The 14,818-nt window shown below is 38.3% G+C and overlaps 1 protein-coding gene across 1 annotated transcript in view; it reads left to right on the plus strand.

Annotated features, from left to right (window-relative positions):
* The window catches only part of DDX10 (DEAD (Asp-Glu-Ala-Asp) box polypeptide 10), a 193,893-nt gene that overhangs the window by 331 nt on the left and 178,744 nt on the right, over nucleotides 1–14,818 (plus strand). Inside the window, exons 2-9 of the mRNA XM_010572595.1 lie at nucleotides 4,019–4,079; nucleotides 4,341–4,471; nucleotides 6,141–6,299; nucleotides 6,748–6,868; nucleotides 8,014–8,203; nucleotides 10,405–10,531; nucleotides 11,814–11,976; nucleotides 13,597–13,681. Coding sequence (XP_010570897.1) covers nucleotides 4,019–4,079; nucleotides 4,341–4,471; nucleotides 6,141–6,299; nucleotides 6,748–6,868; nucleotides 8,014–8,203; nucleotides 10,405–10,531; nucleotides 11,814–11,976; nucleotides 13,597–13,681 — 1,037 coding nt within the window. The remainder of the gene's footprint in view (nucleotides 1–4,018; nucleotides 4,080–4,340; nucleotides 4,472–6,140; nucleotides 6,300–6,747; nucleotides 6,869–8,013; nucleotides 8,204–10,404; nucleotides 10,532–11,813; nucleotides 11,977–13,596; nucleotides 13,682–14,818) is intronic.

Raw genomic sequence — 14,818 nt, forward strand, 5'->3', positions numbered from 1 at the left:
GAGGAGGAGGAGGAGGGGACCTGTGTGTGGGGGGGTCCCGGGCAGGCGTGGGGAGCACCCGTAGTTGGCAGGGCTGTTCCTCTGGCTGTTGGCGGTGCCTGTAGGTGACAGGTTTGTTGGGTGCCGCTGCTCTGTGGCAGGCAGAAGGGCTTTCACCTCCACGAGGCAGGAACGATCCTCCATGCCTTTCCTTTCTCCCCCCAGGCAGAGGAGGAGAGGGCAGTCACCGCAGTCCCAGTGGTCCCGGTGGAGGTGGCTGTGGGCAGGCTGTGGGGCCGAGGGTAGTGAGACCCTCGGGAGGGCAGTCGTAGTTGAGAGTGCAGTGAGGAGGAGGAGGAGGAGGTTGAAGCAGATGGTGGGAACAGTTGTGACCGCTGGTACTTGGCCCTTCTGACCAGGCAGCATGTTGTTTGTCTCCACTGAAGATGCCCGACAGGCAGAGATCACACTAGAAGAGTGTGTCATTTAACCTCAAGTCAGGAAACAGGTATTTGAATATTAGAGCCAGGGTTAGTGGTGTTGGTTCTGTCGCCCAGATTCCCTTGAATCCCTCTGGGAGATGGCCGGCTTTTGAGCTGTAGTGTTGCTCTACATCCTGCCAACTTTTGCTTGTCTGTAATTTCCAGTGTGAGAATGACTGCAGCAGATAAACAAGAAAAAATTAAACAATAATGAAGAGATAACCAAGATACTTTGTTACTGGATTTTTTTTTTCATTTGCTGACATATGCTGCCACACATTTGCCATCAGATGGAAATGTGAAAGATGGAAAACTGATGGAAAATGTGAAATTTAGTTTCAATGTGTCCAAATCTTGGGACTATTTTCTGTGTTACCTGTTCATAGGTGATCTGTTATCTGTTGATCTAGTGACTTTGTTGTCTAACTGTAAGGCTGTTGATGAACATTGTCTTCTCCATCCAGTCATGCTCGTGAAAAGCATTAACAGCCTAACTGATGTGCTGGGGAGCTGTTTGTGTAAACTCTTTCTAGTCTGCTTTATGTCAAATTAGTCAAGTTAGATCAGAATACCATTTGAAGTATTTGAAATGACCTGGCTGCTGTCACCTAGTGCAGATTAGAGAGAGCTCACAGGTACATATTCCCAGCAGATTAACGGAGGTGGTAGTTTCTGACAGGGAAACAAACTAAGTAGAAGTTGGTGGTGTTTTCCCCTGGTGCATGTTGATATGGAATAGATCTATCAGAAGATCCACCTCTAACACCAGTCCTTACTCCTGCCATTCAGACTTTAATTAAAAATAAAAGAGTATCTTTGGAGTTTCAGGGTACAGATCATTCTTGTGCTCCTGGAGGTTTGTAGGGCAGAGAAATAATATAGGAAGCTTTGTGATGTGGCCTTTCTTAACATTCCTGTGCCTTGCTCTTTTAATACTGGTCTCACTTTTTTCTCTTTTTGGACATCTTTAAAAGAGCTAGGCTTATGCATCTAATGATTTTTAAATTGATTTAGAGGAGTGTAAGGTAGAAGAGAAGAACAATATTTGTCTCCTTTGTGATTAATATATCCGTTCTTACAGGGTCATCTAGAGTTAAAAAGAAGTTGACCACTGAAATACTTAAAGAACCCTTAATTATTTAGAACAATTTCACATTGCTGCAATAGCCCATTTCATGTGTCACAAACCTGTTAAAATCTATCCCTTTAGTTGCACATAATGGATTGCTTGAATTCTTTTTTTGATGTTAGTAAGATAGTTTTCCCTCCTGTAGGCATACTGTTTTCCTGTGGGGACAATCTCTTGGTTGAAATTAAACTGAACCTGTATACATCACTGAGTTGTGATCTGTTAGCATGCAAAATAATAAGACTAGGAATTAGCCCAATATGCAGTATTGCACGTGATATATAATATCTTCAGAATTACCAACTGAATTTGGAAATATTTGTCAGAAATTACAATCTGTGAAAGTCGAGAAAAGACTTTTTTGTGGTGATTTCTGGGTTTTTTCCCCCTTCCCAGAACTGTACTAGCTTGAAGTGTGTGCTTCGCAGCACAAGTAGGTTTTATAAAAACAATTCACCTTTAAATAACATTTGGCAAAAGTTTAATTGCTCTGCTAGGACCCAGTGAAAGTTTGAAATCTACCTTGCAAGAGCTTTGTCTTGAAATATGTCAAAAATGGGTTTTAGAAAGGGTGTTACTACCTTTTATCTAGAGATGAAATTCATGCATTAAATTACCTTTCTTGTTTTTGCTAGAGAGAACTAGGCTGAAAAGAGTAGTGTTGTGATCTAGGTGCTTTAAACAGGTTTAAACCCTCAGTTTTCTATAATAGCAGAGCCTGCAGAAGGCTTGGTACTTCAAGTAAATATAAGGCTGATCTGACAGCTCAGTAGCTCTTCATTTGAGGCCTTCTCTGGAATTGTTATCATGAGTTGTCAGGAATGTCTGAGGACCATTTTGCTTGGTCCCTGTGTTGGGAGATTTCTGTTCAGCAGTCTGTTGGAGATAAACGATACCTATTAGAAATGCACAAGTTGTGTAAGTTCTGAGTTTGACATTTAGAAATCTCAGTTTATGGATGCTAGTGAGTATGCATTCAAAGATGTGTAGTCTACCTTCCTCTTCATCTGCTCAGACTTTATAGATACAGTAGTCTCTCTTCCCCCCCCCCGCCCCGAGTTCTGTGGGTTTTTTTCTGTCCTGCTGCTGTTGGTGGTTGTGAACTTTGCCAGTGGAAGCTGTCAACATATTTTGATGATGTCTATCTGCTAGAACAGACTTGAAAGTATTACATTTTTCTTAAGATCTCTACTTGATGTCTCAACGTTTTTGTAAATCATTGAGCTAACTCATGGACTCAGACGCATGCTCCTGGGGTTTTTGTGTGTGTGTGTGTGTGTAATTAACAGCTCTCAAGTATGCTGTAGAGGTGGATGCATACAGAGAAGTAAATTAGTAGGTGTCAGGACAATGAACTACTTTTTTAGTATGTTTTGTACCCTGTAGGACAGCTCTAAAAAATTAAGTATACCAAGTGCTAGAGGTTGGTGAACCTGGTGAGCTTCAGGATGTAGGTCAACTCTTCTTGTCCCAATCAGGTAGATGCAAGATTGCTGCAGTTCTGGGTCCCCAAGTCTGGAGGCTACAGAAGTTCTGATTTTTGGAGATACTGTATGTATGTGAAATGCTTAGCATGAAGTTTAATTGCAAGTTATATCTGGGGCTTGTGGCACACTGCATTGTAGAAAATTTAGACCCTGCTTGCATATTTCAGTATCTTTTAAAATGTGATTTGTAAATTTTTTTTTTTTTTCCCCCTGAAGAATACTGCATCCAGTTTTGGACCCCCCAATAAGAAAAAGACATCAATAAATGGATCCAGTTCAGTGGAGGGCCACTGAAATGGTGGAGGGCTGGAGCGGTTGCCCTGTGAGGAGAGGCTGGGGGAGCTGGGCTTGTCAGTCTGTAGCAGAGATGGCTTTGGGGTTGGGACAGGGACCTTACAGAAACCCCCAGTGCCCATGGGGAGATCATTGAGGAGGTGGTGCAGGGTGGAAGAGCGAGAGACAACAGGTGTAAGTTGACAGTAGAGAGGCTCAGCCTGGAACACTTTTTCCCAATGGGGACAGTCAGGCAGAAGCACAGGTTGCCCAGAGAGGCTGATTGGTCTCTGTCCTTGAACGATTTCAGGACTGGACTGGATGAAGCCCTGAGCAGCCTGATCTGACCTCAGAGCTGACCCACTGTGAGCAGGAGGTTGGAGCAGAGGCCTCCTAAGGTCCCTTTCCACTTGAATTGTTCTGTGATTTCATGATGGATCTGAGCTTTAAGTTGTGCTTTTAGCCTGTGTGGTTAAATACTTAATAAACAGTTTATGGTAGAAGAGCGGTTTGGCTTAGGTCAAACTAGTATAGATTGCCTGACCAGCTAACTTGGATCAGGTCATACTGAACTACTACATATTTATGTTAACAGCAACTTTAAGAATGCTATTAAATATCTCTGTTATGCTTAGATTGTAGCACTGATTAACCTTACTTTGTTTCAGATAAATGCAAGCGAAATTCAAAGATTTTCAGATTTTCCATTGTCAAAGAAAACACTAAAAGGTGAGTACAAAAGTTTTCTTTGGAAAATACTTTAAGTAAAAATGAATGTTTTATTTATCTGCATCTGATTTTTTTTTTTTTTTTTTTTTTTTTGCTTTAAACTAAGTTTTAGATAAGTGTTGCCATGTACAGTGTTTTCTAAATGGAGGAATACATCTCTGGGCAAGACAAAAATAAAGTGTTGGTTTTTTTTTTTTCCCCTCCCCTTGCCCCCTTTCTCCTCCTGCACTCTCTCTTCTCTTCCCATGCTGCAAATACTAGGATTGCAGGAAGCTCAGTATCGCATGGTAACGGAGATACAGAGGCAAACCATAGGTTTGGCTTTACAAGGTAAAGATGTACTTGGAGCTGCAAAGACTGGATCAGGCAAAACCTTGGCTTTTATTGTCCCAGTAAGTAATTTACATCCTTCCATTTGTACTTAAACCAAGTTATCCGGGAAGTACTGGATGTCAAATAGCTTCAGTTAATAGATCCTGGGAGAAAAGTTATGATTCAACTGATGTAGATGTTCCAGGAAACCCAAGATACTAATTAAATAAAATTATTATGATTGAGGTTCTGAAAGAAGTGTATTTTTGACCCTAGGAGTGTTTGGACACTTAGAAGTTCCATTTTGATCCTTACATTAGTAGGCCCTGCGTGATTTAGAAGTGGTTTGTTTCTCTTTCAGGACTCTGTTTTCCTGGTGCAACTCTAGTTGTCCAATTCTTTTAAAATTTGAAAACTAAGTGTATGAAATAGAATGGTGAAATTTCTTCAGTTCCTTAGACTTTTTTTAGATGAGTTGGGTTTCACCCCTTTGAGATTTTAGTATTTGGACCTTATATATCAAACTTAAGCTTAGTGATTGTGGACTTCCATTTCCTTGTTGTCTTTTGTGAACTCCTTAGAAATCGCTTCTAGGCGCATGTGGGAAAACAGGATGAAAACCGCTGTCGTGAATAATACATGTTTGACTGTTCTACTCAAAACATCATGCTTTGCATTTCATTTCTTTAAGTTGAAAGTATAATTGAGACGTTTGCTTGAAGTGTGCATGTAAGTGGATACAAAACCCATCAAGTTATGATTAGATAAAGGGAAGAATATATGTTGTTTTGATTATGGAGGTTTTTTTGGTTTTAACATTACTTGCGTTTTTGTGAGCATGAATTTCTTTGGATCCTATTCTCCTAGTAACTGTAGGAACAGTAGTAGGTGTCTTGAATACCCTCTCTAGTTGAGAAGATTTATGCTTTATGCTGTTTTTTTCTTTTAAATTATTTTTTATTAGTAAAGAATAAAAAAATGTATGTGGCTTCAAAAGCTAGTCTTGTGAACTTGAGAAACAAGTGAGATTGCTCAATTAGTTAATCTAGGAGCAGAAGTACTTTGTTTTATGAACCTTATTTTAAAACAGTTGTAGGGCAGAAAAGGTCTAAGGAGCTGGAGAGATGAAGAGTGAAAAAAAATTGTACAAGAATGCTTAACAGCCTTTAGTGTTTCAGAATGCTTCAGATATTTATACCTATGAAATCTTTGTGTTAGGATTAGCTGACTAAGTGTTTCTGCAGTGTGAATTCATAAGAGGAGGAACATTCCTGGTCTGAGGTGTATGTCAACTTTAGTTGGAATGCTCTGTTTATAACATGTGTGGATACTACTGCTTCAAGTCTATAACCAGAATTAAAGCTGCAATAATTTGACTTTCTGGTTCCCACAAACCTTATGAGCAGGAAAGTTTCTCATGTTTTTCTACATCTGATTTCTAATCTTGTATAAATGATTAAGCCTTAATTTCCAGAATTTAGCAGAGTAGGATTAATTGTGCAGTAAAATGTTTACGATTTACCACCCATAACTGTCTGTCGTAGACTGGTACTGGGGAGCTTTGCTACAGCAAGTATCATTACCATCAGTTAGAACTGATATGTAATCAAACTGTGAGATGTATACCGATGTTTCTTCAAGTCATTATTTTAATTAGTGTGGCTTTCTTTTTTTATGACACTTTTTGTTACAAATTTGTTGTTGTTACATATTTTCCTTCTGAGATTTTTATAATGCTAATTTTTTCAGGCTTTGGAACTCCTGTATCGCCATCAATGGACTTCAGCTGATGGATTGGGAGTTTTGGTAATATCGCCTACACGGGAACTGGCATATCAAACCTTCAAGGTTCTGCGTAAAGTGGGAAGGAATCATGAGTTCTCAGCTGGCCTTATCATTGGAGGAAAGGTGCGTCCTCTCTCGGAGTTTGCCATATGGAAGCATAAATGAGTGCTATATTAAGTGCTAGTTTAGGAAGAAACCCTGGAAACAAAAAGTCAGGGAAGAGAGTAGTTAATGGGAACCTATTGGTGACCCACTTGTTTTCCTGTCTGTGTACTCCGTGTCTTTTGAAGCTTTTGCATGTTTACAGTGTTTCCAGGTTACATGACTGGATGGACCTTCCTGCTAAGCCTTCCAGGACTACCCTGTTAATTTAGATTAGTCTGAAATGCTTTTTGCTCAAGCTACAAGTGTGAGCATGCTGAAGAAATTGTGATATCTCTGTAGAAGGCGGAAAGGCTGATCCTTGACTGTTCTTTCTAAAAACTGTCAATAGTTTAAGCTGACCTGACCATCTCTGGTACTGGCTTCTAGTGTGAACAACTAGAGCTAAACTGGTTTAACTCTTTTTCAGGATCTGAAAGAAGAGTCTGAAAGAATCCACAACATAAATATGCTTATTTGCACTCCAGGACGGCTTCTACAGCACATGGATGAAACTTCATATTTCTATGCATCTGATCTGCAAATGTTGGGTAAGTTTTTCAAGTACTTGAAAGTAATCAGAAATATTTTGTAACAGTTCATAATTGTGTGGAGCACTTCCTTGAGTAAAAAGTTTATCCTAGTCATGGTATGTAGATGAAATGGCATTAAGTTCACACATGTACAAATTAAAATAGAAAACAACAAAACCCCTTTCTTGTGTGTACTCTCTCTGAAACAGTTGCTGAGCCTGCTTTTCTTAGGATGATAAGAACAAGTAGGTGAGTTAGTAAGGAACCCAAACCCAAATGTAGTGTTCCATATAATCCTTTAGATCTGTCTTGGCTAACGCTGGCCTTTCCTTTCTGGCTATGGCTCTTGTGTTTTTCCTGACATGATAATTTACTATATGGAATATCCATTGCAGTGTTTGTATTTTGGGCCAGTTGTAGAAAACACTTTTCTTTGAATTTTGAGACAGATTGCTGCTCCTTTCATTGTTTTGTTAGCATATTTACTGTTGTTTCTTTTCATCCTTCCAACCTGAATAAAAATTTAAGTGTAATGAAAAGGTTTGCCTGCCACTAAGAATCGCATAATCTTTAGCATGGCTTGAGGAACTTAGAAGCAATTAAGAAGCCAATGAAGCTAATAAAATGTGAAATTATGCTTGCTACACTTAGTACAATTCATGGCAGTTAGACAAGAATAGCATGAAATGTAGGCCCTTTTCTTAAAGCTTTGTCTCTGTGCTAGTCTGTTTATACCCTGTGTTTCAATGGTAAATTGAGCTTAGGTACAGAAGGGTCTGTTTTGCTCTGTCATGAATAGTACAGCACTGTTTTATATTCCATGCTTTTGTTTCAGTAATAGGACAGGGAGTTTGTAATTTGCAGTCTGTCTGCAAATTGCTGAACTGTTTACTTGAAATGCTGATCTTTTGTGCTTCGGTGTGTGAAACTGAGGGCTGTAATGCACAGATTATGGGAAATGTTATGGTTTCTGTTGCTTTTTTTTTTTTTAACATATTATATGGAGTACGTGAATAAAAAGAATCCTGTCATACACAGTAATTAAGTTAATCTGTGCAGTTTAAGTGGGCATGGAATTTTGTACTATATGGATTTAATGTATGATTTTTTTTTTAATAAATAAAGCTAAAACTGGATTTTCTCAAATCTGTCTCTCAATTCAGTTCTTGATGAAGCTGATAGAATTCTAGACATGGGGTTTGCTGATACAATGAATGCAATCATAGAAAATCTACCTAAGAAACGCCAGACCTTGCTTTTTTCTGCAACACAAACAAAATCAGTGAAGGATCTTGCACGGCTTAGTCTGAAAGATCCAGAATATGTTTGGGTTCATGAGAAAGCCAAATTCAGGTATGTTGGGATAATTTTTTTTTTTTCTGGGGGGGGTTAAACAGATAGTAATCCTACTTAACTGCTTCTCTGACTGTCAGTTCCCTGAATCAGAAGTTAGGTTGTGCATCTTCCTCCTTCCTATAGTGTCTGATCCTGTTGTGTGCCTTCCTGAAAGCAAGGGATTTCCAGATGAGAGGGTACTAGTTCTGACCGAATCATTGCAGGGAGGCCAAACCTGCACTTTTCTTGTGGATCCTCAGGCAGCTTCTCAGACTGGAAATTTGTTTCCTCAGGAGCAAGCCCTAGTGTGGATTATAGCCTCAGTGGAGTAGTATCCTGGCCTCAGCAGCACTCACTTGTGAATTGCTCCTTTTTTTTGTTGTTTGGCTTCCTTGCTTCCTGCATGTGCATACTTACTGTGCAGAACCACCAGATGTGTTGCACAAAACGGTTCCTCTGTGTGCTGTTCATAAATCTGGCTTTCCAAGGAAATGCTACCCTATTGGGAAAGTGCAGGATGAAAGTCTTGTTTGTGTATTCAATATCAGGTGCCCAAAGAAAAACATGTGGCGTTAGTCCATGTGCAGTAAGTCCTTTGGCTTCCTGACATGCTGGGTTTACTGTGCATGTTCAGGACTCCAGCCCTGTGTGCATGAAATAGATTTCTCATGTTATGCAGTTTGGATTGGAATGGGAGGCCCTTGCCAGAAGTGAAGCATGTGGTCTGCCAAGCTCAAAAAATTTAATATGTCACTAAATGAAAAAATGTACGTGTTGCTTTTTGGCACTTTTTTCCTTTTGAAATCTAAATGAAGAAAGTTATTTAATATTTTGCATTTCTATGTGTTCAATCATCTAAGTGTCAAATTGCTTATGAGCATGTATGATTCTTTTTCTGCTTTTCTATGAAACATGTATATTTCCACATGTAAGATGCAGGAGAAGGGTGAACTATAGGGATAAAAATGGCTTTCCAAAGAGCAAATGAAAAAGTGTCAGCAAAATGAACAGCAAGCCAGGTTGCATCTTGAGGCAGTTTTAACTGTTTGATTTGATTATCTTGGTATTGTACTGCAAATACCTTTTTTTAATCAGTAGTACTATCAAAGGCATCTTTAAATAAGTATGATTGCCAGAAAAAATTGTGTGGCTAATATCCTCTTAGCAGAAGAGGATGTACAAGCCTAGTATGTAGTCTTCATTTTGAGGACTGACTGTACATCTGTTTCACAGATCTTGCATTTTTTTGTGAAGTCTATTTTAAAGTACATTTAATTTTTTTAAATATTTGGGTGACTGCAATTAGATAATACACTGACTAAAAAAAAAAGGAAAGTATTAATTTGTTTTAGAATATACTGCCTTAGTATATAATAGGATATTGCCTTATGAGAACAGTTTCCTCTGAAAGACTTCCAAAGCAAAAGGTGCTGTGGCATAATTCAACTTGAATAGCAGAATAAAAACTGGAACAGTCTTTTATTTTCATCCTCCCAAGTGGCCACCTTTAGTAAAGTAATTTTGAATACCCTTAGTCTGTTTAGGGTGAAGCAGAGGGACTGTAAGAGATGAGTATTTAGATGTATTTCAAGAGCAAATATGCCAAAGAATTTTTTTTAATTTTTTTTTTTTTATTTTGTAAAGAACGGAAAGGTGAGTTAAGATGACAGTTCAGAGCTTTACAAAGTCATTTTGCATGTCAGGGTGTAATCAGTAGAAGTACATCAATGCTCTTTTTTTTGTGCGTGATTAGACTGTGCTTTGACGTTGCCTTAAGCACAAATGATGCTTTAATAGGACTAATAGACAAAATTGCATTTTAAGTCAAGGCAATTTGAATGTCACTGCTTAGACATGGAAGGAATTTGGCTTGCTAGTAGTAAATGAATTTAGAGGTAATGTCAAAAGTCGTCCCCTCCTACCCACTGGCTTTTAGTAAGGAAATTGATTCGTCTTTCAAGAGTAGCTTTCTAGTGGAGCTGCTAAGACTTGTTCTGCCAAGTGGCAGAACTTTCCAGCCTAACTTTTTCTTTTCTCCTTTTTCTGGGTATTTGTCAGACACTCTTGACTTAAAAGAGGTCAGGTGGCTCTGTAAATATTGTATGCCTGTATATTCTCTCTCTTCCCTTCTTTTCTTTCTTGTTTTAATGTTATGGGAACTAATGGTGTCTAAACGTACTTTCTGGGTTGTTTTTTGTTTTTGTTTTTTTTTTTTCCAGTACCCCAGCAACTTTGGATCAGAACTATGTTGTTTGTGAGCTTCAGCAAAAAGTAAACATGTTATACTCTTTCCTGAGAAATCACTTGAAAAAGAAGAGCATTGTGTTTTTTGCAAGCTGTAAAGAGGTATAGCTATTCTCCCCCCTTACCCTTCTAAAACGATTAAAATGAAGATATTCATGTAGATGTCAAGGCACCAGAGAGGTGAGATTCTGGACTAGTTTGCAACAGGAAACTGGGGGAGAAACCAAACCTCACTTACTTCTGTAGGCATGTCATGCAGGGCCCGGCTGCTGGGAAGCTCAACGACCCAGGCTTGATGCAGAAGGGTCCTGGACACCTCAGTGTACTCAGCCGTTTTTGTGCTCTGCTGTTAAAAATGAATGCCAAAAGTTATGTCACTAAGGGCCAGCTATTTCAGTTTTGTCTCATGACACACCTCGTAGTTGGGTTACAAGGTATTTTAATAGTTGTACCTACTTACTTTACAAGGTTTTATATCTGCCTATATAAGAAACTATAATTGTGAAATAGTGCAGGGAAAGGTTTTTCTTATGGTTACATAGGAAGTAATCCTTCAAATATCTACTTATATAAATGTCTGGGGACTATTCTGTTGAAGCTACTTGTATGTGTTTGTATAGCACAGGTATTTATTCCTGTAACTACTGCACATATTGAATATTTTACAACATACAGTGGTCTAGTAAATATTTTTTGCAGTTCTTCCACTTGTGCAAGAAGTTAAAATACTTTTGTTGTTCTGCAGCTGGCTGGTGAGTACAGTGAGGTGGTTGGCTTAGTTGTACAGAAGTCCTCTGAGCTGCTGCTGTTCCTGCAATATATGCAGTTTCTGTAACTATTTTTGTAAAAAAATACTAGATAACTGCCTGCTATAAAATAATGCTATATCATTATAGCATTATTTTATGCTATAATGATATAGCATTATTTTTATGGTATGTGAGAGTAAACAGACTGCTTTTATAAGAGAAGCTGTTGAAGCTTGAAATAGTAAACCAAGACCGTGTAGATGCTTTGGGTAGCATGCATAAGACGCTACAACCCTCCAGTATTGTCTAAAAGCAGTGCTTCTGATGGACTTTTGATACTTTGGTCCCTTGCATACAGCCTAACTAGACAAGTCCCAAGTCGTTCTTGCTGTTATCTATTTTGGGCACTTTTAGGAAATGCCATCAAAAGGCATGCCAATCTTTTGCCACTGTTTGTTTCCTCTTTTAGTACCTAGGCATGTGACAAAGTCTCAAAATAGGATCTCTTGTCTCTTATGTGGAGAAAAGTGTATTTTATTTGATGTGGTAAGTCAGTTGCTATGTACTGGATAGGATCTTAACAAGTTTAACATTGCATGGTAAATTTCGCCCCCCCCCCCCGATTTGTTGCGTAGGTCCAATATCTATTCAGAGTGTTCTGTAAGCTTCAGCCTGGTCTTCCTGTACTGGCACTCCATGGCAAGCAGCATCAGATGAAGAGAATGGAGGTCTACACTTGTTTTGTTCGGAAAAAGGCAGCAGTACTTTTCGCTACAGATATTGCAGCTCGTGGCCTGGGTATGTACCCAAAGAAGCAATAGTGATTCACAACGTGATGATCTAACCTTACTGAGACTTTATAAGACTTTATGCTCTGAAGACCAACCTGATTTGTAGGAAATGAAGCTGCAGTTTGCTTAAGAGCTCATTAGGGTATCTCAGAAGAGAGATGCTTCTTAGAGTTCTGCCGTTTCTTTACTGAAGACGGCCACTTCATTTGTGCTTATTTTTTCTCTGTCCCAGAAAGACCTATGTTGTCACTAGTTTTGTAATGGCATTTGTTAGTGAGGTATTCAGTGGAAGCTGTCTTTTATTTATTTATTTATTTAAGTTTAGACAATCTAGTTTTTCCAGCCATGTTCTGTGACAAATACCTGGAACAAGAGAAAAATGGAAATAGTGATGTATTTGCTTACTACATGCCATAAGGAGAGATTTCAGCAGTTTTCAGTATTTCTTATGTGCCTGTATCATGTGGGTTATTCCAAAGGATATGAAAAATTACTAACCTACCAGTATGTGGAAATGAAAACCTAAAGAAAGTTTAATGTCTGAACTATGAATGGCATTATAGGACTGTATTCTTAAGGAGGCAGAAAAATAGATGAGGGAAAAACAGGAAGAATTTATAGGACCTGTTTTGGCTTGAGTTTCTTTCCTCTGGTCATTACCTGCTGAATTACGATTTACTTCTGTATATTTTCAGTGGATACTTTGGTCTTTGGTGGTTTTTTTTTTGTTTGGTTTTTTTTTGGTTTTTTTTTGTACTTGGAGGCATTTAGGCATGACAGAAGACTGTTTTCAGGAGTCTACATGTTCTTCTTTCAGATAGTAAACTCCATTGTCCAAAATGTAAGGTTTTGTCAGTATGCTACAAAAGGAAGAAAGGTGCTCTAAAAACTGAAGGCAGAAATGAATACTGTTTATCATACCTTCTACACTGCTGAAATCTCACTAGTGAGGATCTAATATGGTAGTTTGGGTTTAGAGTGTAAGTATAATTGTGGAATACAGCATAGCTACAGATTTCGTCAGGAAGTAACACAAACTTACTCCAATGCAAAGCATGCTGCTGCTGGGTGAAGTGCAGCAGTTAGAAAATGCTTATTCGTAGTATCATTTGCATTCAATGTTGACTTCTTTGTCAGGCTTGGTTACCCCCTCCCGTCATGGGAGAGGGACTATGATATTTCTGTATGGGGACAGCTGAAGGAGTGCTGCCTCACCACAGCTAACTTCAAACCCTGGTGGTGTAGGATATTGATTCTGTAGGTGAAAAGTGGGTCAGATATTGTTATTTAATTATTAAATGTAGTGGTGTTTTATCATCTGTGTGACACAAAGCATGTCTGTTCTTGTCAAGTGTGAAATTATGTTCCATTCGGTGCACTGTCATAATTTAGGAAATGAAGACACCATTAATTCTAGCTTTCTTTGATGAAGAGAGTGATTGTTTATGATATGCTAGTACATGCAATTAATTTTATTTTTTTTTCGGAGGTTGCACCCAATGTCTGTAAACTGGTCTAAATGATGGTTCTTACAGGAATTAATGCTCCAAAATAGGAGGATGCTCTTGAATAGGAGGATTTTGAGTATAGTGAGGTTAAATTTTGACATTTTTTTTTCTTTCCACAGATTTTCCAGCAGTGAACTGGGTCATTCAGTTTGATTGTCCAGAAGATGCAAACACATACATCCACAGAGTGGGAAGAACAGCCAGGTTTGTTTTCACTTTTCATTAATATTTTAATGTTTAACAAAAGACCCTTTTGATTACTTAAGAGTAATGGTTTGACTTAATAATTTCTTAGTGAGCTTCAGAGACTACTTACAGCAGACAGAAAAAATAGCCCCAGTTGTTTAATCTGATCAGGGAAGATTAATAGTGAGGAAGCAAAAATCTTTTGTAATTGCCAGTATTACCTCAAAGGCTGAGTTGAGCATGTTGGTGGGTGGAAAATCTTGTTTTGCCACTGCCGTTTATAGATAAAAAAACCTTTAGACTGTGGATCCAATTTCTTTGTGTCATTGAAGACTTCAAAAGGATGGAAATATTTCTTCCTTATTTTAATTTGGAGAGGAAGGAATCAAATAATGTTAATTACAGGTTAAATTTTTAATTTTCTAAGTCTTGTAGAATTATATTCTTAGGGATAGCTTTAGTTAAAATATTTGTGGCTAAGCCTTTGTGATGGAAGGGAGTTACCAAGTTACACTGTTGAAAACCTGGTCCCTGATCTTTGAACTAGATTTTGAAGAGAAACAGAAGCTGTTATTGCATATAATTCAGTAGATCAAAACTTTTACGCAATTATCTGAAATGCAAGACCAGGCATTATATCTTGTACATGATTTAATTTGTTTGTAGTAGTGTTTGCAATATAGGCGTATGTCAAACCGAATGACAGAGCAGTTGCTTAGAATAGGACTTCAGCACTCTGCACTATAGGAATTTGAAATCTGTCTTCCTGGATGAAATGGCATTAAATTTTGGTGACAGTAATAGGAGTGTGTGCTTCTAGCCCTCTTTCAGAATGTGGAAGTTCTAGCTGTGTTTTCATTGTAATTGGCAACATTTCTGCCCCATTCTGTCCTGTGCTCTTCGTTTTCCCATCTACCTGTTATAATAGAATGGAATAACAGATTTTTAAATGCTTTTGGAAAAAAAACTGTCTGTGAACATAATCAGTGAATGTTACATATAATTAGATAAAACATGTAGCTATTTGGCTAAATTCAAACCTAGATGTAAGCCAATTCAAACCTAGATGTAATCTCATGCATACCAATTGAGTGAAAAGCATATAGGCTTAGTTAGAATTCTGGTTCCCCCCCCCCCCCCTTTTTTTTTACCCTT

Source organism: Haliaeetus leucocephalus, unplaced genomic scaffold (assembly GCF_000737465.1).
Source record: "Haliaeetus leucocephalus isolate CR32 unplaced genomic scaffold, Haliaeetus_leucocephalus-4.0 Scaffold351, whole genome shotgun sequence".
Classification (NCBI taxonomy): Eukaryota; Metazoa; Chordata; class Aves; order Accipitriformes; family Accipitridae; genus Haliaeetus; species Haliaeetus leucocephalus.